This window comes from Apostichopus japonicus, chromosome 21 (genome assembly GCF_037975245.1).
Source record: "Apostichopus japonicus isolate 1M-3 chromosome 21, ASM3797524v1, whole genome shotgun sequence".
Classification (NCBI taxonomy): domain Eukaryota; kingdom Metazoa; phylum Echinodermata; class Holothuroidea; order Aspidochirotida; family Stichopodidae; genus Apostichopus; species Apostichopus japonicus.
The window spans coordinates 3,504,870-3,532,795 of NC_092581.1; the positions used below are offsets into that span (position 1 = coordinate 3,504,870).

The following is a 27,926-nucleotide window of genomic DNA, read 5'->3' on the forward strand; positions in this document are numbered from 1 at the left end:
TTAATCACATGCAATACATACCAATTTTTCATGCAATATTATATTAATAATCCGACAAAAAAGGATGTAATCGCGATCATTACAACCCCGGGCCTCCGAGGCGCGGATCCAGGGCCTGTGGTGTACAACCCCCCTTTTCAACCCACTCAAAAAAAAAGAGTAAATGTAGCTAATTACTATTTAGCACAACCTAATTGCATGCGCGAAGACCGAATTTATAGCCTAAATATCGGACTGCACCATTTAACGTGTACAATTATGTTTTTCCCTTAGGAAGTTCGTGCAGTCCCCCCCCCCCCGACCGGTCCAATACATGGGATTCGGCAGCTTCAACGACCCCAAAGTTATACCTCCAACTTTGTAAAATCCTCAATGCGACCCTTCCTCCTGCCTCTTGCTCCTCTCGGGGCAAAATGACTTGAAATGGGATCGATATAAATGATAATCCAAACTGAAATTCTCAGCTTACAGCACCGCGAATCAAAACGAGTATTCGGTATTACAATGTTAAAGTAATATAGACTAAACTTAGTGACACGATATATACTTTTAAAACACCATAAATCGTACACCATGCATAATCTCCATATAGCCTATACGTACCGGCATCATATAGACGTCGCTAATTCTTGCCTACCTTGTGATGGAGGCTAGACGGTTCCATCTCTTCGTCCCACTCGATGGTGTCCTTTGCTCACGATCCGTCGATCCTACCATGTTTTCCTACTTTTTCAAGAAACACTCTGGCCCAAGTTATTTTTAACCAAAAGTTCCAAAAAAATCAAGTATTGCTAACTTCTGGTGCAAGGCAACTCTGCAGATCTCACCCTAACATTATCCACTTTTATAATTCTCACTGTAATATATACGCTACACTAAATTGTAACAGAACGAGTATGTGTATAGACTATATATATGCAAGCATGCACGGCAGTGTATGATCTGATACAGAAATATTTATAACCGTCAAATCCTGATCCATAGGGACCTGACTTTTGGCTTGTTGACCAATTTTAATTCCTCAGTAAATCTTTCACGACAGACGTGTTAAGTTGACATCAACGCCGAAAGAAAATAAGTCCCATATAGAACCAACACACGGTGCCGACAACTTTTTTTGTGTATATTCTTCAGGCATTCATATGTGCATTTTTTCTGTGCAAATCCGTCAGGTTGTTTATCATTTCGGTCTTATATCGCGTATTGCGTTACTAAACTGACTCTTGCGAAAGTCATAAAAACGAAGATTAGTAGACGAATGAACAATAATTTACAGCAAACATATGGAAGTTGGTTGAAGAGAAAATCTAACACAACCCAGATGGTGCATACGCTTGTCTTATTAGGCCTACTTATCACACCGTTACCCATGGAAACCAAAGTTGTTTCCGTTTTATAGGTTGTACATTATGATGATACTGTATACGAGTGTAGTGAATAGAGAAAAAAACCACTTGTTTACAACAAACAAAGAGAAACACACATTCGGAATCTGTCAGTAACTATCGTATAAAACAACACTCTTTGACCTTTGCGGTCTGGTTAAACAAGTTTACATTCGTTCATCGAGAACTGTGCTCTGCACCGCTACCATTTGCTTTTACAGTTTGCATCGCGATAACTAAGTTTGTTGATAAACTGGAAACGACTTGGATGAAGCCAAAAGGTCGATTTCAGCTTCCCGAGTCTCTATGGTAACGCTGTGTAAATGGTTGCGGTATAATTAAAAAGAAGACGAAACGGGCTACAGGAAGACCCTATAGTGTTAGATCACCCCCCTCTCTTCGCATTCGCGGCCATAGTATAATGAAATTATGGCTTTGTGTCTTACATGTTCCGTTTGCGTAATGATAATTTCGAAAGTGATGGCTCGGAGTGGACAGGGTCACGACACAGATTGGTATACCGAGTTCTTATATATTCGTCTTGCAAGGTACAGTTACTAAGTGAATATAAATCCGGCCTGATGACCGGCAGATGAAGGTGGAGGCGGTGGGGGGGGGGGGAGATACACCCTCTGGGACCTGGGCCCAATTAGGGGTCAAATGAATGCATGGAGAGGCTTGGAAATAAAGGGAAGCCTGGTGTATCATTTCCTTAGTAATAAAACTGAAGAATGCAAAAATGGTACCCAGTAACATAGGAGTCCCCCAGGGACGGACCTATACCTAATAGTTCCACATCAGTAGTTACCCACTATACCATTTACATCCCGGTAACCTCACCCAAGTGCAAAACACGTTATTATCGTTAACGTAGTGAGATCATTATAGGATATGAAAATATGAAATGTTTCGTCTTCAATTCTGAAAACTCTGGAGAGAGTGAATTTTTACTATTTAGGATGAAGAGACGGTATGTGTTTGTTACTGCAACGTTTATCAGTTATAATGTTTATAAAACCGTATAACTTTGATCTTTACATTCCTATATGGAGCGCCATTTGGGTGTATATCTAAATCAATGATAATCGAATATCAAAATCCAACATCCGTAATATATTAGAGAGGTCAATGAAGGGTCATTCGTGATTCATTCTGAAACTAGACCATATCGGATACGGTATGTATTGAATGACACGTACCGAGGGAGTAAGATATAACAGGCTGGGCCATATACTGACATACTTATCTTCACGGTAACACGTGTGCAACAAGAACTTGTTAATTATCATTTCTGTTGTACGTTAACCATACTCAAATTGAAATCCAATATATATGTTTAGAAACCGTCGTTTGTTCGTTGGATTTAAAACATTTGATTGGTCACAATGATGTAAAATGGTATATTTACCTCTTATAGTATATGAAATGTCCTATAATTGAAGGGATTGCTTAAATTCTTGGTTACACACTCGTCCATTGGAAAGGAACTTAGCATGATTCCGTGAATACAAATCTGATACTGATTTCTAATCTGGTTTCTTCTGCACGACTTAAAAAATTAGTCCTCCCCCCTAGCCCCTCAGACTACCAAACAAAAATGGTTACGCCCTTGCTAAACGAAAAGAAACGCTTTATTGTCACGTAGGTGTAAAGCTGAGTTATTAAGCAAGAACATGTGCCTCGGGCATTCCAAAATTAAAAACTTACATGAACTTAAAGGTATGCTGTATTGGGCCCCAAATATATAGACATTCAAATATGGCCACCTTTGGTCAAAATTCGTAGACTGTTTTTATTACAACCTTTGAGGAAATTTTCCTCACTGGGACATTCAGTCATCTTGTGTTCCATAAAAATGCCTGAGAACAATATGGAGAGTAAAGTCCTCCATGAAAGTACTTTTAAAAACTTGTAGCAATTATAGTGGGCTATAATTTGGGGCCTAAACTGACTACCTATAAACATCGAACTTGATTCTACATTGCGGTAGTGATAAAAGAAATCCCCACCCCCTTTTATAACATTCCCATTGAACCTATACGCTACTGTGGTTGTAACCATGGAGATATATACATCTACTCACACTCGCAGCATGTTCCAACTTCTTTTTCCTGGTTTTTGCGAGGTTGTATTAACAACATCTTGCGAAATCATGACGTCAAAACCACTTTTGGACTCATCTCTCTCAGAATCTCGACGTTTTGTAAACGAAAAAGATCTCCTTTTTGTCGCTGGTTCCGGATCCATTTCATTTCCCAGATTGGTTCACAAAGCATTCCACTATAATATTCAGGTGTATGTATTGTATACGAACAAGCACGTTGATATCTTTACTACACTTTAATTCATAATGCTACTGCATTACAATGCTACTGCAATACAACTAACCCTGCATATATATACCAAAACAAAATCCGCTTGGCACTTAATCTGTTTAAACAGAGGATTAACGTGTAATTACGGGGATTATACCAGATGTAAGGGATAAAGTGTGGCTTCTTACACAAAGCATGCCAACACTGATTAAGATCTAAACATTCCCCCCCCCCCCACCACCTCGCCCCTCTCTCGCAAATTTGACCACTTGAGGTTTTGGTACAACCGACGTCAACATTCTAATCTATGCATTTGATGGTGCCGATAAAATTAATTGACTTTTCGTTCTGGGTGTCTTCAATTATGGAAAGCTGACAAATTTCATTGGAAATTTCCACTCCCCGACGGCAATCCCCTCAGAGGCGTAGAAGGGTATTTTGGTTCCTGGTTTGGTTCCTGGTTTGGAGTACACTGTAATTGTCATGGGATGCAGGGGGTACGTCTAGGGTGAAGGTGCCCTGGAGGTGTCCCTCGTGGAGCCTAGGGTAGACGCATCACTGGAAAATAAGTCTTGTAACATTTTTCAAGCTCAAAATTCAGAAAGAACAATTACTGTGAAATTGGAATGCAATTTTAATCTATTTGGGGGGGGGGTGGGGTGGGGGTAAACATACTTCGCCCGGCGCCTACGTCCCTGTCATTGTCAGAAACAATGAATGTTACGATTCTAGCCCTGTAATTTAATTTCTTAAAATGAAACTTACATTATACCAACTCCCCATTGTGAGCTCTGTCTTCTCATTACATGGTGTCGTCTGTTGGTGTCCTGGTGTTTGTCGGGTGTTACCGGTGTTCCATTTTCCCGGGAAGCTTTTGCTTTTAGTAACCTCATACTCAGTCTTGGCATCTTCGTTAGATCCATAATTTAGCACAATTATATTCCGATCTTGGATCATTTAATTCACAAAAATATATTTCTTCATATAGGGGGGAAACAAATTGGTTCTCAAAAATTTAAAGTTTGCTCAAAGCCACATGATATCAGAAGTTGACATTTATATTTATAGTCAATGATCCTAAACAGATAAATGATACAAACTTAAAGAGAAAGGAATTGTTCTTATTTTCTGTTTCAAGTAAAAGGAAATGTTTAATTTTAAACAGCCAATTGACACATACCATTGTATTAGAATCCGTGGAGCATAATTCATTAAAAACGCACAACTAATCCAGTTTATTAAAAATATATCGCGTTTAAATTATCCTTAATAAAAGCACTGTATTATTGAACGAATGACTGGAATCTTGACAACGCATTAACCTTGTGTGCGAGTTGCTAGAATCATCACCGTCCGAAGTATATCAGGTACCAACCGCACCGCACTGTTCGGAGTATAGAATAAATGTGACCATTAAAAGTGAAAGTGACTTTTGACTGTAAACACTTTCCACTGCGTCAATGGTAAACATGCAGTAAACTACGTATACATTTGACACTCTTTATTTGTCTTAGTGGCTACCACACTTGGTTAAGGATCTAATGTAAATAATATAGCGCCAACTCGCTAAGCGATTTGGTAATTTTTGAATCACTTGGGTTCTCCATGTCAATAAATGACTTTTACTTCATTCTGTTCTACATGTAATCAACAACCACTTAGGTTCCATTACCAAAGAATTTCTAAAAGTAACCAAATCTCAAGTGTTAGCTTTGTTTCTTGGATGTATTGTCAGTCACTTTTCAAAGAACTAAAACTACATGAGCCGTGAGCGAAGAAAAATCATTGCCGTGGTCTATGAGGATTATTGCATCATCGTGTTAATTGGAACCTTTCGCTGGAAAGTAATTCATTACCGTTACCAAGGTAACGAAAACGGACGAATATCGACAAACATTTCCTTGGCAAATAAATTAATCTTTGGTATGTGACAAGAAGGCAAACTGTCTACAATGAATAACACCTGAGTAACAATGCATTTACGACTTCTTAAATCTTCATACTTTTTATATTATTTATATGTCTTTTTAAAAACTATTTTTTTATTATATGTCTTTTTAAAAACTTTTTTTTTAAAACTATTTTATTAAGCTTTATCAATGTATTTATGACTTCTTAAATTTTCATACTTTTTATATTATTATATGTCTTATCAGAGGGCCTCGTGGAAGATTAGCTATTGCTAAACGAGCTACCCTCTTAAAATAAAGTTGAAATAAATAAAACGACTGACGTCACGTACATGACGTCCTGCTTATGGTATGAATGTAAGGCAGTGCATACATTCAGTTTGGGAGTTATTATATTTATGTATGTATTTTAGATCCTCCTGCCAGGCGCGGCGGAACGGAAAAATTATTGGGGGGGGGGGGGGCTAATGTGTGGAGACTATCTAAGCGGAGCGCCACCATCGGTTGGCGCGGAGCGTACAAGAAAATTTTGGGTTTTTTCAAACCCCCATATGGCCGGAAACGGCACTCCCCGAGTGTTTTATACTGCGAATACCTAGCCAGGCTAAAATATGGGTCTCAAGCCTGCAATTTCTCAGATTGCACGTAAAAGTCTGTAGAAACATTGTAATTTGTATATTCGATGGTGTTTTAAGAGAGTAGCTATTACTCGTAATGTACTCGCAAAGACGTTTTTGAGTGTAGTAAGGGCAGTGGCGGAGCTAGGGGTATTGGTCAGGGGGACAAGAATGGTCTGTAGGGGCGCTTTCAACACTATCTAAGCGGAGCGCCACCACAGGTTGGCGCGGAGCGTACAGAAAAGTTTTGAGTAAAGATACTCCCTAGATTGCAGGAAATGACCCTTTCCGGGCCTTGCTAATTTTCAGATAAACGGAGAATAAATAGGTGTCGTCGCCATTTTGTCGGAAAATTACACCAACAGAATATGACAAATGTCAATAGGTATATGAGAGCGCAATAAAATAGTCAATAATCGCGAATAAGTAAAAAGTAGTGAAAAGCTGAAAAGGGCGCTAGCAGTCCATTTGAGTCCATCGGGGGGGGGGGGGCATCCGCCCCCTGACTGTATATATGGACGCTCCGCCACTAAGTAAGGGGATGTTGGAGAACTGGCTGAAATTAGGCAAGTCATTGGCCTAAGACGAAGTTGTGTTACGTTTACCGGTACTCACACTCGCGGTTGGGGTGACAATGTGGTCTATAGCCAGGGGACGGGCCGAGGGTCCCCAGCAATTACTAAAATTATTACACCTATATAGTTTATGTGTGCATCGGACAAATCGACAAGTATGCATTGAAAAATGGGCAGATGCACGTTTCGGAGCCTTGGTAAATATTGGGGGGGCTTATCATGCATTTGCCCCCTCAACTTTTTCATTGGGGGGGCTGAGCCCCCCCAAGCCCCCCCCCCCCCCCGGTTCCGCCGCCACTGCCTCCTGCTCGCTAATACAACTAGGGTGCTGATATTTTACTCTAGAGTATATTGTAGTACAGGAAAATGAATGTAAATCAATAATGGAATACTGGCTGGAAAATGATAGGTCTAAAACTTCGGCAAGGAACAAAGAATTCAAGTCCAAGTTCCATTTACTCTAATAACATTCTGAAATCAGACCAGATACCAACGCATTGATATCAAATTATAAAAGCCACCGAAGCTCCCCTACCACGGTGTATTAATTGTCAGTTTGTGTGGTTGAATTGATTTCTAAGTGTATGCACCCTCTTTTGCACTTCAAAGCCGAAATGTCGTACTGATTCACTTCTTAAAATTTTCGGGTTATATGTCTCATTGATGAAACGTTGATGTGTTTATCAGCTGCTGTATGAAAAACAATCAAAATAATTTGACGTAATGGCATCCATTTTCCTCGGGCGTGCACATATACCAATCAAATCGGGGAATTTGCTTTCGAATAGTCAGTGATCAGTTTATTGCTATCTTACAATATGGGGCTTAGTTGCACGAAATTATTTCGTCGCGACAATGTACTAGAAATATGCCTAAGTGAGAATAGGTCCCAGTTTTTTAAAAGCTTGTGAACCAACTTTACACAGTAAACCGTTATTTTTATGTCGTGTTCAGACATACTAATTCGTCTTAATCATGTTGGCCTAGTCGTAGATGCAATAGGCCTACTCTTCAGAAGTGCTCTAGTCAAGGCGGTTGAGTTAGGCCTAACTTTACATAGTATTGCAATGCATGATTATCCTAGCCTAAATTTGACATAAAAATGTAGCCTAGATTAACAAAATACCCTAACAGCTTTATTATGGCCAAGATGACCAACACAATATGCTGCTTCACTATATTGGAACACTATAAGTTACTCTCTGACCTCTATCAGTTACATCTGATTAATTTCAAACTTTCAAAGGTCTCCTTCACTGACCCTACTTACATTCCTTCCTCTGTACCAGCATTCCATCCTCATTATGGCTGGGTTTGGACTGATGGTAATGCTGTTTTCCTACTCTCAAGCTCAGAAAATGGAATGTCTGGGGATGCTGCAACTTCACGAAAACTGGGAGATTATGGGTAAGATTAAAAGTTCTTCACATGTGGAAAGGAGCTTATTAATATTATGTTAATAACCCTTGAATGTTGGAGGGATTAAAGCTCTTAGTTTGGCAGTCATGAATAGGTCAACATCTCACTATGTTGCAGGGTTGCTTTAAGGATTTTTGTTGATGAGAGCTTATTCCTAGTTTTTCATACAACACAATTCTCCCTCTGAGGCTGTTCAGGGACAGGCTGTTTCACGAAATAACGGCATGACTAATTACCATACCGGAACCATTCGGACCATATTGTACCATACCGGACCCAACCGGAGGCAAAATAAATGACCATCAGACACCACCGGACTATCAAATGCTTATTTTTTATCCTTAAATGAATCCAAAAAACTATGAAGTCTATTTGGGGTGAAATAATTCACTTGTTTATGAACTTTGAGGTATAGACATTACCTACATTAGTGAGATTCGGCAGTGAATCATCAGTGATGGAACTCATTTTGATCAAAGTATACACCGCTAATTAATGAGATCGGCCTTACATTTCGTCAGTGATGGAACTCACTTTGACTACTGTAGCTACATAACCTCTCACATAATCCAGCACAAAGGGACACCGTGGCTTGATGCGTCAGGACAAAGGAAGGCGGACGTAGATTCCTGGGGCACTTGGATTCTTGTTACACCGGCCCCATTTGGGTAAATTTGCCAGCGGAACCCAGATTTGTTGTCAACATTCATCCCAAATTCCGATTTTGAGATGAATGTTGACACATAACCAGCATTTTAATGATAAAATATGATAAAAATGACTTCGGTGGTGTCTGATGGTCATTTATTTTGCCTCCGGTTGGGTCCGGTATGGTCCGATATGGTCAGGTATGGTAATTAGTCATACCCCGAAATAATTCAAAAAAGTTCCATTTTCGTTGTTTAAAATTTCCAAAAGGAGTTCAGATTGTCTGCCTTTTGACAACCTTTTGAATTTTGTGAAATTGGCACTGACCATGGAGACACTGATTGTAAATTCCCTTCTGGGTTGAACACAGAAGCCTGCTACAGAAACCTTCTTTAAATATCAGTGTCTGTGGTACTGAAGTGGACATTGAAGAACAGTCAGTAATACAAATTAACACCTTTAGAAATAATCTTGGGAGTAAAAGAAACATACAGAGGCGGTCTTTATCCACTTGAAAAATCAGTTATGAAACATTTATAAACATTCCTTCTAAAGTGTACTTTGGACAATTTAACTGTTAGAGCTTCAAGTATTGAGTTTTTTTTTTACCTTGTCCAAAATAGGGAGGTGAGAAGACTTTCTTGGAGTCATTGCACCAAAAGGATATCCAGATGTTTTCTGGCAGTACAACAGTCAAAATTGGTCACCATCTGGGAAGTCTTTGGCGAGTGAGTTAAAGACGTCATATCTTTTGCCGTTCTTGTATAATAAGTCAGATTCTTCAATCCTAGTTTGGTGGAGTGATTACAATGTTAAACCACCTACCATGCAAAAAATCTAATCTAATGAATATATTTATACTGTAATGTAACACTAACATAATGTAATGACATAGCATATCATAACATAACATTATAATGTAGTATGACATTTAGTTGAGTGTTTTGTCACATTACAGGTCAATGGAAGCTCATATAAAACACTAGATCCGTGTGATGATCTTGGAAGAACACTGGCTTACATCATGCCTATGCCTCTATGCGATGAGTGTTTAGAGAATTAGGAGGCAGGCACAGAATTTCCCCACCCATACCTGCCCCTGAGGCCCCCATTAACATCATAATCTGATGAATGGGACCGTACCTCAGCATTTGACTGAATTTATTCAAATGCTGGGAAAGTAGAAGGCCCCCCCCCCCCCTCCAAGCTCATTGTAACTGCAGTGCAGCTACGGTAAATAAATTGGAAATATATCAAGTTTAAATCTAAAGAGTAACATTGAAATGCAAAAATATGATATCATTCCAATAAATGACACTGCAGATCGAATACAAGTCTTGTTTAGTTTGTGTTACTTCGCAATCAATAAATTCGTTACCAAATCAACAGCAATGCACTGAACAACAGCAGTTTTGAAAAGGTCAATGAAATCCGGTTTCTGGTGAGTTTTTGAACTGGGAACCTAGAGGTGTGACGTACAATCTGACTCCCAAGACCACACCATCATCTTTAAGTCACATAGTGTAACAATTAGAGGTTAAGAGACATTTACATGAAATAACAAGATCTGTCTTGAATGTTTGTTCATTTATAAGACCTGCAAATGTCATGAGTGACTTAACTGAATCACATTTCGTAGGAGTTGAATGCTTCGTTAATAAGTTTGAAGTTCTGATGGAGATATCTAACCAAACATTTATAATACTTGTTTGTTTTCTAGAGGAGAAAATCCAGAGTTTAAATTGTACAAGAAGATTGATGCTGTCACTGATATGAGAGGTATAGTTTGCTTAGTAAAGTTACACCTTTCATTATTTGTGTTTTAATTTATTTTCTCCCTTCATATCATCAGCTGTATGTTCAGAATCTTTCAGAAATTTACCTTCGATGGTTAAAAATATATACTTTACGTCTAACGAAATAATTGTGATGAATAAATTTATTGCAGAAATTAAAGAAAAACTGGGTCTGATCCTTGGCATTTAACAATTTATGTTATTTAGATATTATCTGGCACCCGGTCTGTCCAATAATCTGTCTGGTCTCCTCATCTGGGTCATGGTTGTATTGTCTTGATCCTGATTGGTCAGTTCAAATCAACAATCATCAAAACTTGGCAGGTTGCTGGATGCCAGATGGGAAAACTCTAGTGCTAGCTGCAGACAGAAACATATCGGTGAGGAAAAACTTTCTTCTTAATATCCCTATGAAAATGTCTTTTATAAATATGCAAATATATTACAACTTTGCATTGTCTCTCTCATAAATAATTAAAAATTTAGAGCTTCTTCTGTGTAGTTTACAAGGAAAAATTGTACCATTCAAATTTTGCTGTTTTTAGTGCCTAGTTGCTATACATTCGTTAAGTATTTTGTCATTTTTTGTATTTTTGACTGTTGTACATGGGAATGATCTTTTTGAAGATAACAATATGAAAATAATATAATGAATAAATATAAATAGAACCTTTATTGCCTTTGTATATTAAAAGAGAAGTAAACTAAATAAAATTGATCAAAATGTATACAGATTTGCTTTTAACAGTGAGATATGTTCTTTGTGTGTGTTTCTGTAGGTTTATGTGTGGGATGATATTAATGGAGGCCAAGAAAACTGGACACAGAGACAAACAAAGGTACTTACTATGACACGGTAAGAAATATTTACTTTGCCCGTTTAATCTAAAAAATGAATGACTAAGGATGAAATTTGTTCAATGCTGTCAAAACAGAAAAGTATGAAGACTAGTTTATTAAATGGATAGTTGCTGATCCATGAATACAAAGAAAAAAGAAGTTCTAATAAGATTTTCCTTAGATATTCTACTTTTCTTCAAAGAGTGAAAGAGTGATAACATCATAACAAACTGCTTAGGTAAAAGCATAAGCTAGAGGACCATCTTCAAAGCCAAGCTGAAGCAAAAACTAATTAAGGACACATTTCTAATGTCAGACCCTCTAACTAAATACTGATGTTACTTTTTCTTGAAAGCAGTAGCTTGCTTTTAATCGTCATTTGATCAAGTACAAGTTTGACAAACCTATTGTAGTGTCCACTTCATCGATTTGCATCATTCCATCCAGTTTATCTTTCTGAAAAAATTTAATAAAGCATTCTGTTGTCTCTGCATCAGTGCAGGTAGCTAGGCAACATTAACAACATTTGCATAGAATCTGATAAATGCAAAAAACAACTAGATTAAGCATTGCAAAGCAATTATTAAAAAGTGAATTGATTAAGGTACTCAATAGAAATTTAAGCCTACAGATGAGTCCACTAACTTCTGACATGTCATATACCTAAAATAAGCCATGTGCTGTTTTTCATAACAGTCATATATATTTCTTTATGGCAGGTTCAAAGGAAAGGTTGTATCCATTTTAGCAGTTTCATCTCAACATATCATAGCAGCGACTGATCTGCCCCTCATGGATGTCATTAGCCAATCGAATGAAGACACATTCGAACCAATAATTATAAATTCGCATCCGACGAGTAAAAGAACGCTAATAACCGAAATAGGCGGAAACTCTGTCGACGATTTGACGACTAATATCGTCAAGAAAACATTTCACTCTGTGGAGATGTTGAGAGAACCTTGCAAAGTCAGATCCACAAATATCCTCGACAATTTAAAAGAAGAAATTATGAGTCGAGAAAAGGGTCCGTTGGATTTGACAGCGATGCTGTCTGTCTTTGCTGCGAAGAAAGTGAACGAAAAGCAAACAGAATCGGAGAATGTCAGTGTGAACAGTGGGATAGAAGTGCTAGATAAGGACCTTGAAGTACATTTGGGCAGGAGAGAAAAGGAAAAGGCTGAGAAATATGAAGGGTTGGTAGGAGCGAGCCCTTTATTTACGCATGAGACATTTGTGAAAAAGGAAGAATTAGCGGCAACCGGATCAACGGGTTGGAATGTTTTAGCTGGAAGCAGTGTGACAAGTGCCCCATCCGTACCTATCTTCAAGAAAGCTGAAAAGGTCAGTAAAGTGCTGTTGAAAGGTCAAAGGTCATTTGATGAAATACAATTTATGTATGAAATGTAGCCCAGAGTATTCCTGCGCCATGCACAGTTCTGTATCCAGACGTAGGGTTCTCACAAACACTGTGTGACCTGTATCAACATTGAACCAGATGAACAAGTCGTCCCTAATGTGTTCTCGTTGACCGACATATGTGAGCGTCTTCTTAGGTAATACCCACAAAAATGTTATAAATACAGTGGAAAAACTTTCTCAATTGTGGTTTGCCCGTTTAGCTATATCAATTTCACAGAAAGACAATTGTCAATTTAGTAAGAATTGTTCAACCATCCTTGTCTTAGCATATCGCGATTTCGTCGAGCTGGTTTTTGGCGATCCTCTATAACAATGTTTCCCACAAAAGGAGAGGAGTAATTCATCAACTTAGATCTCGCTCCCCCAGGCTGTGGAAACTTGTCTTCTTTCCTTCAGATAAAGTGTTGTAACCCTTTTATTAAAAACCACTTGAGAAGCCTGTCATTTCCTTAACTCCACTTATGCTGCACATTGTGAGTGTCTAGAAAGTATCGTTGTCAAGGAGATGATGAAGTTTACATTATCTCTTGCCTAATATTTCACAGTATAGAACAAAGTAAACCTAACCTCTTAACATTGATTGTGTAGGCGAGTCTCTCAAGTTATAATGTTATGGTCACTAACTTAAATTCCATTTTCTTCAGATCGATGTGGAAGATTCAGCTCATTTGCATCTTCTTGATGTCTCGCTGGAGGAACCGATCATTGTAAACTCCTCTAAAGTACCTGGGATGATGTCACCAGACCTTGTGTCCTTTAAGGTACTATACTATACTATACTATACTATACTATACTATACTATACTATACTATACTATACACCCAGGGTTTCCCTAACCTTATCCCCCCCCCACGAACCCCTAACCTTATCCCCCCACGAACCCACTGTGGATGTCAGACTTGTCCGCAACCCCCCAACTTTTCGAGACACGATCTGAGTCATTATTATACTATAATACACATAACAGTGCTTCGTAAAAGATCAAGTTCATAGTGTTATATTGTAGAGTGTGACGATAGGTACGACTTTTGTACAATACTAAATTATATGATATTATATCAAATTTTAGTTCAACAAAAAGTACTCTAGTTTTGACATTCAGAAACGTCCCCTTGAATGGACTCACGCACCCCTGGGGGTTCATGCACCCCAGTTAGGGAACCCCTGCTATATACAGTACTATGCTATATTATACTAAAATATTCTATACTCTACTTCTATACTATATACTATACTACATTTATACTATATTATATTATACAATAATATACTACTATACTATACTCATTTACATGTATGGAAGTGATCCAGTTACCTTACTTTTTATTTCTTCACCTCAGTATCAAATGAATGCATTGGTGTGGGGCAGGGGTAGGTTATATGTAGATGGAGGTTTGCACAAATGGAATATTTTGCCAATATCATCAATGTTACAATTTTTAGGCAACATCTAACCTGTTGTTAGTGATATTTTAAATGTCACAAAAACTTGTAGGAAATAGGGAAAATTTTAGTTTGCCATTGGGATAATATAATTTCCTGGCAGAAAAAGGGACAATTCCAATTTAATCAGGATGTATGGTAACCCCTTCTCCCATTCAACCTCTCTCTCCATCCTGCTTGTTTAGCTAACATTTTTAGCTGACACTTTTAGCTAACATGTTTTAGCTAACATGCAATATGTTTCCTTCACTCTCCCTCTTACAGGCAAGATCCAACACCCTCTACGTCAGTAACAGAAGTAATCAACACTTTCAGGTGTTTCATGTCAAGAATGGGGATCTTGAAATGGCTGAACAGAAACTTGTAAGCATTCATTTTTCATTATCTTCTTGTGCGAGTGCTACTGGAAGGAGTTGGGAGTTGGGGTGGGGTTTTCAGGTGGGAGAGGCCACTCATATGTTTTTGGGCAGAATACAGTATACTGCCTTGGGTTCACAACAAGGGCTAGTTATTTACTTACAACAGTGATTTTGCAGTCATGGGATGGTGTGTATTTGCGGGGGGGGGGGGGGGGGGGAGGACAGTAACTTCTGTAAGTATTGTCACAAGTTTTACATATTTGCATATTTCAATCATTGTCACATTCGACCCTGGGTAACGATAACATATTTACATTTGATAACATAAATAGTCTGAAGAATTCTCATGAAGTAAGTTGAATAAGAATGATGTCTTATCCATGTAGCTTTCTATTTTACAACAGAAACGTGTTCAGCCCAATGAATAACGTAATAACATTGTGTAGACACAGCTTTATGAACCAGCAATGTGAATGTTGTACTACTCTTTGCAATGTATACTTAATACATACTGGCATTTGTATGCATATTCATCTGTATGTTTATTTAGTTTTTCCGATACATTTTTTACAGCATCTTACCGATCTGGAAAGACCAGTGGGTATTCAGTGTGGTTTACATGAAGACGTTGTAAGTGTGCTAGTCTCAAAACCAGCCACTATGTCTATGGCAGCCATCTTTCCCATGGCAACAGGCACTCAGCAAGTAGACTTGTACTTGAAACAGATTCATCTGTCTCAAGCTTGTAAGTAGCTCATGCTTTCCTTCACATTAAACTATTTTTTAGTCTTAGGAAGTCTTAAAGAATTGTAGGATGTCAGTGGACTGACCTTCTTTGTGGAGTCCCACCACCAGCCCCTCTCCCACATCCCTAGGAAAGATGGTTAGTTCCCATCAGAAATAGGCCCTAACATAGTGGGGAATGGCTGATTTACATATGTAAGTTGGATAGTGGCTTCTGATGGTTGTTAAAATGAGGAGGTCAACTCACATTGGAGCAATTTAACAAACTAATATGGATCACAGTGTTGAAGTTAAAGTTAATTCAAAAGTTCCCCCCCCCCCCCCATGTAAAGTTAATTCAAAATGCCTCCAGTTGAACCTGTTTTTTTTTATAGATGAGATTGCTTGGAACTGCATATTTAAGCTATTATTCTGAAATATTTTATACTCCTCAGGAAAATAGTGTTTGCTCTACTGGAGACACACTGTGGATACAATGATGGCTGAGGGGTGACTTGAATCCAATCAATACTGGATTCAAATTGAAGTGATACAAGCTGATAAAACAAAGATAAATTATTGTTTGTTCAACTGTGTGACACACCTGAGCGACCATTAGTTGCCATTCTGGCATATCTGGAGGGAGGGAAGTTGGGAAGGGGGGAAGGGAAGTTGGGAAGGGGGGAAGGGAAGTTGGAGGAGTGAAGTACTTATGATCTTCAAGGCAGTATTTAATTCTTTCACTCAGATTCAAGAGTTTTCAAGAAGTTGTAAAAAGATGAGCAAAATAAATAAACCTTGATTCATATTTATCCATTTTCTGTATTTCATTCTTTTACCTCGCGTTGCAGATAGAAAAACAACAATAAATAAAATAACCAATTCCGCAAATTTCCAAGGCTATTATTATATAATAAAATAAAGGCAGTTTGAAAGATTTTGTTAAATATTCAGTTATAATATTAGGTACATTTCTGTAAGAAAAAAGAGATTGAATAAATTAATGATATAGATTTTGACCAATTGTTTAAGATACCCTCGGTCATGTCCACCCACGCAATTCTCATATTCCACATCATTTGAAATACTTCATCTACAGAAACTGAGAGAGGTGTTTGTCATCGAAACAACTATAATTCTGGGAAGAGCCCACCCCCATTTTTTTTTTAATTTGAAACAAACAGCATTTTTGCAAAGCCATTTTATGAAACCATAAATCAACAAAATTATAGAGAAAGTTTATTTTGACACTGCTAGACAAAGAGAGAGCTTAAAAAGGAGGAGGAATACACACTAAAGCAAAGAAAAACATGAATAATTGAATACATCACTTGTAGCTACATAGAATACTCATCAGTTATGTACACATATTTTACAAATATTTCAGCTAACACACAAGTTTTAAAGTTTTCAGAGTGATGTCTGACTGACAAATAACTTTCTCAGGGTATAGGAGGATTTCACTCATGTTGCTTGCTAACCGTTACACATTCACACATTACCTACACAGCCTTTTTCGAAGCACATGCAGTTTTTTTAAACAGTTTTTTCTCTCTTTCAAACTCACAGAGAGGTGTCACAGCACTCCAAACAATTTAGAATCTAGGTTTTAAACAACAATACTCTGTGAAAACCTTTCAAAAAAGTTTCCTTCAAGGACCCATGAAATCCAAAAGTTTTCAGCCAAAAACCAAGAAGTGAGGGTCACAAGACCTATACAGCAAATGAAATTGTTTATCAAATTAACACTTCTATCATCATGGTGAAGAAACTCCACCGTTTAATAAGACATCGAGAATTGTGATGAAAAAGCTACCATTACAGTTTCCATCAGAGCGTATGATTGTAGATTTTGGAAGACTTTAAACTTAATACTTTTGCTATGAGCAATAAAAATTGTTTTTAAATACTTAAAAGTTTTTTAATAATTTGTAACTGATCACAAGAGCAACAAGTTTTCTTTAGTTTATAGTCGATGAGAATGACTCTCTACAGGTGAAAAAAAAGAAGAAAAAAGTAAAGTTTAGTCATTCTGGAGAAGGGTGGTGACTGGACTAGGAAAATTTTTCCACACTTTTCTACCTTCTTTGCTTTGTTACGTAGCAATAGAGATAAGAGCACCGCCAAAGTCTCTGACAAGGTTTGAATTTCCCAGTAAATTGACTTTTGAAACCAAATCCAGCTTGCATATAGCACACGTCAATAATGAACTCCCTCCATATGGAAAAGTTATTAGCTTAAATCCTGGTTGGCAGTTTTGCTTGGTTCATTTTAATGTTCATATTATATTAAGTACACAGCCTTACCTTGTAATAGGATGTTAAGGGGGGAGGGGGGTGAGGGGGGAAACAGAACTTGATGACAACAGCTTCTACTAGTGTTACCTTCATTTATACGCAAACCTATCCCAGAGATCATCCACAAGTTAATACAGCTTTTTCTTTAAAGTTCTCTTACGTCGAGCCAATTGACCCTACCCATACCATTGCACTTTTGAAAACCATCGACCGCAGCACACAAAATGCTTCATAATATATAGTGTCCGATACGGAACCTCTGTCAGAGATTCTAGGAGACAATCGATCCGAAACATTTCTTGACAACATCTCTGGCGTATGGAATGTAGGAAATGGCATACCTTTGTAAAGAAAACAGAGAAATATGGAGGGATATATATAAGATAAACACAAACGTGACCTGAAAGTAGTAAGTCAACAGTGACATAACCATGGTCTAGACCAGGGTTTCCCTAACCCCACGGACCCCCCTGTGGATGTCAGAGTTGTCCACGAACCCCCAACTTTTCGAGACACGATCTGAGTCATTATTATATTATAATACGCATAACAGGGCTTCGTAAAAGATCAAGTATCACATGCATGGTAAGGTACTACTATGGCAACATGTGTGTATGTAACGCGAAAAGAGTTTGTCGATAGGTACGATTTTTGTACATTACTAACTTATATGACTTATCAGATGTTAGCTCAACAAAAAGTACTCTATTTTTGACGTTCAGAGATGTCTTACTGGTATGTAATCACGCACCCCCTGGGGGTTCATGTACCCCATTTAGGGAACCACTGGTCTAGACTCTACTGTCAAGTAAGTGGGTGGTGGGAGTTGGTGCGGTTGAAGGAAGGGAGCAGCCAAGTGGGACAACTTTGTTGATCACATTTGTCAATTTCTGTAACAAGTACAAACTCGGAAGTATGCTGACAATGCATTTGAGATCCGTCGAGTTCACCATTTCTACGCTGATGTAAATCTTACTAATGAGCATATATATAGGCTTAATACCCTCCCCCACACCCCTTTCCAACAATTCGTATTTGTTCAATTGGTATAATTATATGCAATCTTTCCTACTCTCTTCATGATCAAGGAGAACTCCTAAAACTACTAGTGTATACATTTCCTTCATACAATAGCAGGATGTTCAGATGAATATTTTGTTGGCTAAACACTTCTCCAAAATTCCTTCTAAGCACGACCTTGATATGAAGTTGAAGCAGGATGGCAACAGTGAGTAAAATTCTTCCCCTCCCTAGCCCCATCCCCTACCAGCCCCCCCCCCCACTCAATTCACTCTTTTCACACCATCCATCCTCTTCATCGCCTTCACTAACTAATTTCCAGGTAGAAAAAATATCAGAATTTTTCTACAGGAAAGGTATCTAAAAATGAGCTTGAGAAAACTAGGGATGAAGTACATGAGCTTACCAGGCAAACGCTAGAAACTGAATCACGCAGAAGAGAATAGCGAGAAGAGCGGTACCCCACTGCAGGTAAAAGAAAAGAAAAGAATTGGATGAACGGAGGACTTTAGACACTGTTTGGGTCCTGGTATGTCATAATCAGGATTTCCATTTAAGTCCCATCCACTCATGAATATTAATGAGGTAAAAATTTGTTGTTGCAAAGGACATGTACTTACTATATAGTTCCTTCAACATACCAAGTATGAACTAAATCGGACATACGGGTGAAGAATTTTAATGTTAAGCCACGCCAACTCATTAATATGTATGATAGCACCACCAAAAACACAACAGGGATCATCAAATGACCCAGACCAACATATATATCAAGTATGACATCATTCACATATTTTATTAATGAAATACTGTGTTTACAAGGTAGGGCATCAGGATACACATACAAATACACAAACACATGTATCACAATTTGACTGCATAGGTTCTGATGGAACCACAAATATTATTCAAAGCCATAAGAGATGTATGCTTTCTTACTATGTTCTCTTTTGTTTCTGAGAAATGATTTTGTGCTAGACTTGGTAGTCCAGTCACTTTCATTGATGAGCCACATATGTTTAAAGGGCCACTTTTCAGAATTTAATAGTGGTATAGGTATACAACATGGAGTGGTAGTAGTTATTTTTCATCATGTTCTAACATTCTAAAGTCATCCTTTTATAAGCAAAGTTAAACTAGATTTAAAAAAAAACATAAAACACAATAAATAAATAAATGAATAAATCATTCAATCAATAAATGTCGAAACATCTTCCCAACCCGATCATATCATGAGTAACTCTAAATTTGATAATGCTATTTCTAACCATGATGTACCAAATTCGACAATTGACCTCATTAATTTGCTATATTTATAATTTCGGACCAAGTCAACACATGGGTGATTTAGGCTTTGGACACAACCCATCAACTGTTCGTGGATTGTGTATGTCTCTTGAACATAAAAACGGTTACAGACATTTTGTAATCATAGTCAGTTTGAACACTGCCTTTAATGTTAGACAAAATGAAAAACTAGGTCAGCTCATGTATTCCTGCAGTATTTTTGTTTTATTCTCTAAATTAAGACACTCGGACATTTTGACTGATTGTTCATGTCTCGACAAATGCCGCTTTTGTAGACTTACTTCCGTCGCAGACGTTTAAAACGTGATGTAAAATTCTAGCCGTCTGTGGTTGAGTAATGACACGTTTAAACACTGACTAATGCAGTAACTTATAGAGAATTAAGAAATGATCAATCTTAGAATATCCATGTCACAAGATATCAAACAAACTTATTTGGAAAAAAAAAATTCTGCTCCAGGAGCAAGTCAGACTCAGTCATTTGTTTAAGAACTGCCCTTCTTATTCATTTTCAAATGACCTAAATATTGGTGGAAAACAGCAGAGAATTTATGGCTAGAACGGTATTCAAAACAATGACCTCTGGCTTACAAGCTCAGCCTCTACCAACTGAGAAATCCAGCCTTTAGTTATCGGCGATACCGATACAGCCATCTCTTTTGCTGGAGGAGCCAATCAGAAAGCCACGGAACCTTGCATACCGTGTAACCAGGATATGATGCCCCAGTTTCATTCGATACAATGCAGACAGGGGCAGGGAAGGGAATTCAAGAGAAATTCGGCTTTTTATGTAATTATATAAGTGAATGAATAATAGAAAACTGATGTTTCAATCCTAACAGGATCTTCTTCAGAGGCTGAATGACAAGTAATAGTAAAAGAAGGGAAAAATGCACGTACAGACAGACAGACAGGTTAATGTATTCTGTGCATGCATTTGTCACTTCTGTTACTGTTACTTGTTATGCAGCCTCTGAAGAAGATCCTGCTAGGATCGAAACGTCAGGCCAACTTACTTTTACACATTCTCTAACGCAGGCTCTTAAGTGGATAAGCAGTTTGCTAACAGTTTCCTTTTATTTTGATATATTCATAAACATAATATAAAACGAACAAAATATTTGCTAGGTGTACTCTTTACTGAATAACTCTTTAAGTAGTTATTAAAAGTGGGATCTTTATAGGAGGCACAAGCACAATCATCACGTTTACCGTTATAGATCTGTTTGAAGCAAAATTCCCTGAAAAAAGCTCAGAAAAACTTTGTTTGGGAGGTATCTTCCTCATTTAAAATTCGTGACTGGGAGCTCTCTTTTTGTAAATCTGTGATGTCATAGTGCCTGAATTTTTTTCGATGATGTCATTATTTAGCTTTTTGTGTCGAAGGAACATTAAATCTGCGATAAGGTATTTTTATGATATTTCAGATTCGCTGTTTGGGAAAGTTCTTCATGACAGTTATCACTACCACAGAGATAAATCATGTAAGGCAGGTCTCCTTTGACTTTATTCTGAAGGTTGTTTTTGTGAGAGCAAACAGGAAATAATGTTTTGGTGGCAAGCAAAGAAATTTTTTGAACAATCTGAAAACATATTAGACCTGTTATCGCTGACCTTTTTTTTTAATTTTTAATTTTTCTTGCAAAATTTCTGCAATTAAACTACAGAAGATGTTTGTGTCTGATGTCACCACTGTAAATCTAATTTAGCTATTCCCTTGTGACAGGTTCCAGCCTTCGATAACATTCTTGCTCAACTATGGATATTTCGTTGATTCACCTTTTGTTTTACGGTGAATGGTGAGATTGATTGAAAAATGATTCATTTATGTACTAATCAAAAATTCATTGAAGAAAAATTTTATCCAAAAAATTATGATCAATAAGCAGGTGCACCAATGAAACATCTATAGAAATGGTCTGTTTGGTAAATTATTGTCAAAAATCACTTAAGACAGTGAATTGGGTTGATGGTGGTAAAAGTTTGATATGATTCATAACTTATTATCCCATAACAACGCAGCTCATCTATCATACTTGATCAATTTTAATTGTCAAATAACAAAGAAACAGTCAGAAAGTCTAAGAAAAAAAAAAGCCTCTGAGAGTCAAATAGTTTGGAATCATTAATTATTTGTCAACTGAAATTCACTCCGAAATAAAATCTAGTGGTGTCTTACATTCTTTTTGTTTTTTATCATATTTTCAGTAATAACCGATATATTTGGTAAAATTTGTTATAATTTAAACTGCCGGTGGAAAATGCATCATAAATACTGTTTTCTTCAATTTTTTTAAAAAGTATGTACTATTCCAAAACATTAGGGCAGGGGGGTTTAAATTAGGCAACTATATTGCATAATTAGGGAGTGGCAATAAGATTCTTGTTGAAAAATTAGAAACTTTTCTAGCATTTTTTTTAAGCCTGAAGCGATGACCTTCTTAAGTTTACTCACCCACACAGCGGCACAGACAGTAAGAATAAGAAACACCAAGAAGACGATGGTTGCGATGATTCTGTTCTCCTTAAACATCCTCTTCGCTTGAGAGACGGGACCCATCAGGAAGAGAGAACTAAAAGAAAGGGTAGACAGGAAAAGAAATATATTTGCGATTGTAGTGAGTTGGAAAATCCAGAACAGGGATAAACTTCCAGCTTCCACCGGGATTCAAACCCGGCCTCCCGCTTTATATGTGGACACCCTAACCAACTAGGCTATGGAGGCTGATTGTATGTCCAGAGGTTCAAAACCGTTAAGGAAGGTCGTAATTCCACTGTAGGCTTTTGTCACCTGTATCGAACAATGCTAGTTCTGTTTTGGTGACATATTTACATTATTATTATATATATATATATATATATATATATACCGTATCATTTGATACATTCAGAAAACGGTAATTATGGATTTTTTTCAAGAGGCAATTTTTTTTGCTCTTTAAATGATTCGTAAATGATTGCCCAGATTCAGATCTCATTTGATCAGCATTATTTCTTAAGAAAAGCTACAAGGTAGTTGTGCTTACTTTAGCAATAAATCCCTCCCTCTCACACCCCCCCCCCTTTCTCTCCTAGACAGCTAGAGGAACAGCTTATACTACTCACACAGATTTAGTATCGGTAACCTTCCACAAGAAAAGTTGGGATTTGTAGGGACACCTCTTAAACTAGCTTAAAGCCGATTTATACCCAGGCCACAGATCACAAATGTGAGCAATCCTTATAGGAACATCAATACTTTTGAACCCCACACCCGGGCTACAGATTTCCAATCTATGTTACCAGCATATCCATTACCAAACACCCAGTTGGCACCATCTTTTCTGTACTTTCTCATCATGTTTCAAAGCACTCATACTAACGGTACAAGCAGCATGAATATCCTTCTTCTATCAGATAGACGTTAAATTGGTCCAACTGTTCACGCTGTCAGTAGGAGTGCTTGGAAGCATGATTTGGGAGGACAGTAAAGAGTGGTACTTGCATTTATATGAAATTGTCCCAATTGGTTGTTACCAAAACCCATGAATATTCAATAGTTAATGACAAAAATCCAAATTCTAGCATATTAGAATGGAAAAATAGCAACAAAACAAAATATTTACCCAGCAATGATGGTGATGTTACCTAAGGAATAGAATACTGCGAAAATTGCCAGATTGGATGACGTTGGAAAGAGAAGTACCAGCACAGACTGTAGAAATAATCACAATATGGATGCTTTTAGCCGACACAGTAGAGGATGGAAAGGAGTGTATACATATATATTACATTTTAAATAACTGTTGCTGTCTCTTGGGAGTCAAAGAGGTTTGACATACTGACAGTTGAAGTTATCTGATATTCTACCAAAAGTGAACTTGAAGCAAACAGGTGTGACGTCAGGACTGCTCTGGTCAGCATGCAGTAAAATTATTAACGTGTGTTGTAATCTAGGAAAATGCCCAACGAGAACTTGATTTTAGCCAGAAATATTTTTTAAAAAACACTTGCATTCTTTTTGTAGCAATTTCTAGGCTCAGACTACCTACCTTGAATTGATCACTGATCACAGAAAAACAAGATAATTGGCAGAGAAAAACAGAAGGATTTGAAGCAATGATACAGGTCTTAAAAGCCTTAAGTTAAACCATCAATGTTATCATATATAGTTTTATCAATTTTGAAAACAATTCCAAGAAAAACTTTTATGTCTATATGCTTGAGAGATGAAACTTATTTCTGACAATTGTGCATTAAATTTAAAGGGAGATTTGTGAAGAAGAGAAATGGGGAAAATGGGAAGGATTAAGATACTCACAAGAAAGGCCAAAACACAACCCGTGACAAAGCAAATGGTAAATCCTTTAACTCGAGTTGACCAGCTCAAAGACGTGCCTTCATAAATCTGCAGAGTGAGAAAGGTTAAAAATATGAGTATTTACAAATGACTGAGTTTCAATTAAGCAAGATCGATTTAATGGCTTACATAGGAAGACCAACACACTATGCTGATACAGCCGACATAACATTTATACCAAAAAATATTTTTTTACTTGAAGGATACAAAAATAATTTTTCAATTCCTTCCCCCTCATCCCCCCCCCACCCACCCAATCCCCCTTTCCATACACTAAACTACAATTAGTCTAACAACACAAAGACTTAAACCTTAAATGTCATGACTTGCTATCTTCTATAATTAACATTATATGTTATTTTATTTCATTTTCATTTTGTTCTTGTGGGGGGATGGGGGAATTGATCACCACCTGTTGAAACGGGACTGTTATGGGGTCTAGTCTATGTCAATTCCATCACAAAGAGCTATGCCTAAAGATAGTTTATAGGGCCTAGGCCTAGGTACATTTTGGTGCACTCATGACACAGGAAAATTTTGCAACATGTTTCATGTATTCACACCGGTTACCAGCTTTTGCAATTTTCATCCTCTAAAACATAACTTGAATTTATTGTGCTGTAGTCTACCCTCTAGCCTAGGTCTAACTAAGTACTGTAACATAGGGCTTTAGGCATCTGTTAATGTTACTTGTTACTGTCATAGTGTTATTTCGGTTTCATCTTGATGAATGTACATCATTCAAAATTTCAGGTATATAATGTTAGTAGCATGGTGGGCTCATAATTGATGCCATTAAGGATTTGATCATTGATCAATGTCTATTAAGAAAAAATCCAAATCCCTCAACTGTATGTGTTTTCATATGTGTGGTTCCTCAGAAGTGTAATGATCTCAAAATATTTATTGTTCTGTGCACATGCAATGACAATTGAGCAGAATTTGTCCACAAAATGTCTGTCGTGTCAAGTTCTTTCATACCCCTAAATTGACATATTCTTCGATAAGCTAACTGTCACTTTTGTGTAAGTATACATCAATTGACTCTGAATGCTGTTTGCTATGCTCTGAGCCCCTAAGCTCAGACAGGTCAGGTCCCAGAGAGTAGTGGTATCATGCTGAGGTTATATTGGTTATTTTTAGGGAGTAAGATTTCTAAATCCCCAAAATACATGCAAAACTGGGGGGAGGGTGTTAAAAGCTTTATAAAAAAAACAAATTGATCAGCATATAGCTGAAATGGATTAAGACTCATGAAATATGTAACCCTGCTTTGCTACAAAAAGTTAAGGTTGCCTGCTGTAATATTTGAAGGTGCGTCAATTACGAAGGTGCGTCAATTATGAAGCCTTTACTATATAGCTATGACATACTGTATAAGCATTAAGTATTGATATCGTGCTACGGATACATTTCTTTGCACTTTGTTATAATTTCGAGCAAAAAAGTAAGTTGGGACAAGCTCTACTGATGTTGGGGTTAGCCTAAGTAACTTAGTGTTACTAGGCTTAGCCTACACATTCACTTCAAATTAGCTAGGCTGCCACTACCAGCCTAACGTTAGCCAAGGTAAAATCTATTATTATTTAACCTGTGTAATAATGTTTTCTTCATCTTCTGGTTCTTCTTCTTCCCCTTGCAACATTTTTCGCAGCTTGTCCATTTTGCTAGATAACTCTACCTATCATTAATAAACTAACCACTAAATGACACCCCTAAATAATACGTTTAACTATTCGCGCATTACGGGCGAGAACACGTCCAATAGGCCTTCTTGCGTGTGAATGCTTGCGTGAGGTAATTTCCCCATATGGCCATTACGACAGGAGGATGTCTACAGGTCATCGACCTTGTAAACTTGCTACAAGCATAATCAGCGTTGCCATAGTGTACGAACGCGTGATTTTGACTTAAATTGACATAGCGCCCCTAAAATTTCCAACTCTCGCATCTTTACTATAAAGTGACTAGCAACCGCTTTATTTTTACTGAAAAGTTTTGGAAGAAACTTTCGTCAAGGTGGAGGAACAAAGGACAGTGAGTGATATGTTTCCACGGACTGCGTGTCTGCCCACATACCTTCATAAAACAACACGATGGTTCATACAATGAAGTTACGAACGCACATATTTCTGTGCCGCACATCTCCCCACCCCTCCCCCTTTATAGCCCACCAGGAAAGACTCAGTTTATCTATTTCAGCTACGAGAAAATTTACAGCTACTTCACGTTAAGCCAACAATGGGGATGTTCTGCCCTAGCGTAGAAAACTTGAAATTGTCCATTTTATGGAAACAAAATTTGGAGAGTACGTTGTGTAGTAAATATAAAATTTCACATGATCAATTTGTTTTTGTACAAAACACACATGTGACCCCTCGGTCCATTAAACAGTGCTGGCAATAAAGAATATTCCAGATTCAAACATGAACCGGCCGAATCAACCAAGCTGGCCATGACAAGACAAAGGTTAAGCAGTAAGCTAGCTTGTTTGGCGTAGTTGTAATGATGGTAGTAAAGTTCACGTTGTTCCGTAGTCCCTATGCTGCAGGAGGTTTCAATAGACGGCCCCCTTTTCCGGCCCGTGCAAGGTTTCCAGCCTATTGCTAACTATTCAATAATACCTGAATGGATGCATCCTTAACATATGACTGTGAGAGGATTCGGGGGGGGGGGGACAAATCAATTTTGCTTAATAAATGGAACACATTTGCGCAGCCGATTTTCATCTGTGTTGCCAGAGATATTTGAGACCAACCTCTTACTCGGCCTCCTCCCCACCCCACCGCGGGCCCGCTCCCGCCCCGGGCCCACCCCCATCCCGGGCACACCTTCTTCAGCCTCAGTCTCCTGATCATTAATTGTTCAAGTAATAAAGTGGAAAATAAGTAAATGTAAATAGACGGCCAACATTATAGTTTTAAGAGGTGAGAAAGGGATGTTAAGGTAGAGTAAATCACTATAATTGTGTTAAGTGACACAAAAGCAAGGATCATAGATATAATTGACCTCGATATACCGATTCCGTGATCGATATGCATACAAATCAAATCTGATTTCTCCTTAGCTTTAAGTGGAGCGGTTTATTATGACCCACTCCTTATTATGACCCACTCCTTATACGTATACTAATCGAGAATCACACTGCAAGCATTGAACACCCGTCCCCACTCCCCCGCCCGCCCCGTCCCACGCCCCCTCCGCCTCAGATGTTCATATACACACGGAAGCATCACTGTTCACTACTCAATCGACAAGTATTGGTTCGGACTTCAGTGATCCTCTGTGTCTCGGAATAATGGAGGGACCTGCAAACTTATATGAAACTAGTTTGATAAGTTTTTGAATGAAGATTAGAATGAAATCAATGTTAAAACTTTGACTAAGTATTTACTACTTTTGAATATCATATGAATAGTTCAATTGATGTACGTTAGTGCACTGTCAAATAGGTTAAGGCTCATAGGTAAGACTAATTTCTTTGTATGTCATATTCACTGATTTCTAAA

General features: G+C 37.7%; 3 protein-coding genes across 5 annotated transcripts in view; 1 reads left to right on the forward strand and 2 right to left on the reverse strand.

Annotated features, from left to right (window-relative positions):
• LOC139962740 (androglobin-like) overlaps positions 1 to 4,638 on the reverse strand; it is a 62,441-nt gene extending 57,803 nt beyond the window's left edge. Inside the window, exon 1 of one of the 3 annotated variants that reach the window (XM_071962998.1) lies at positions 4,466 to 4,638. In XM_071962998.1, the coding sequence (XP_071819099.1) occupies positions 4,466 to 4,623 (158 nt within the window). In that variant the 5' untranslated portion in view covers positions 4,624 to 4,638. Of the gene's footprint in view, positions 1 to 637; positions 755 to 3,468; positions 3,648 to 4,465 lie in introns of those variants that run through there. The other 2 variants (XM_071962997.1, XM_071962999.1) reach the window with 2 other exon arrangements.
• Positions 4,639 to 7,372: 2,734 nt separating this feature from the next.
• On the forward strand, positions 7,373 to 16,107 carry LOC139962567 (WD repeat and coiled-coil-containing protein-like). The gene is made up of 11 exons (XM_071962680.1): positions 7,373 to 7,589; positions 8,092 to 8,209; positions 9,493 to 9,597; positions 10,590 to 10,648; positions 10,873 to 11,045; positions 11,445 to 11,521; positions 12,225 to 12,849; positions 13,572 to 13,688; positions 14,636 to 14,734; positions 15,304 to 15,475; positions 15,909 to 16,107. Coding segments are annotated over exons 1-11 (1,611 nt in total). The 5' UTR covers positions 7,373 to 7,525; the 3' UTR covers positions 15,911 to 16,107.
• Positions 16,108 to 16,255: 148 nt separating this feature from the next.
• On the reverse strand, positions 16,256 to 26,214 carry LOC139962893 (vesicle transport protein SFT2B-like). Its single transcript, XM_071963280.1, has 6 exons — positions 26,009 to 26,214; positions 24,379 to 24,465; positions 23,684 to 23,772; positions 22,534 to 22,651; positions 19,177 to 19,235; positions 16,256 to 18,091 (listed from the first exon to the last, which is right to left on the reverse strand). The coding sequence occupies exons 1-6, from the start codon at positions 26,078 to 26,080 to the stop codon at positions 18,022 to 18,024; spliced, it is 495 nt and encodes a 164-aa protein (XP_071819381.1). The 5' UTR covers positions 26,081 to 26,214; the 3' UTR covers positions 16,256 to 18,021.
• Positions 26,215 to 27,926: the final 1,712 nt, after the last annotated feature.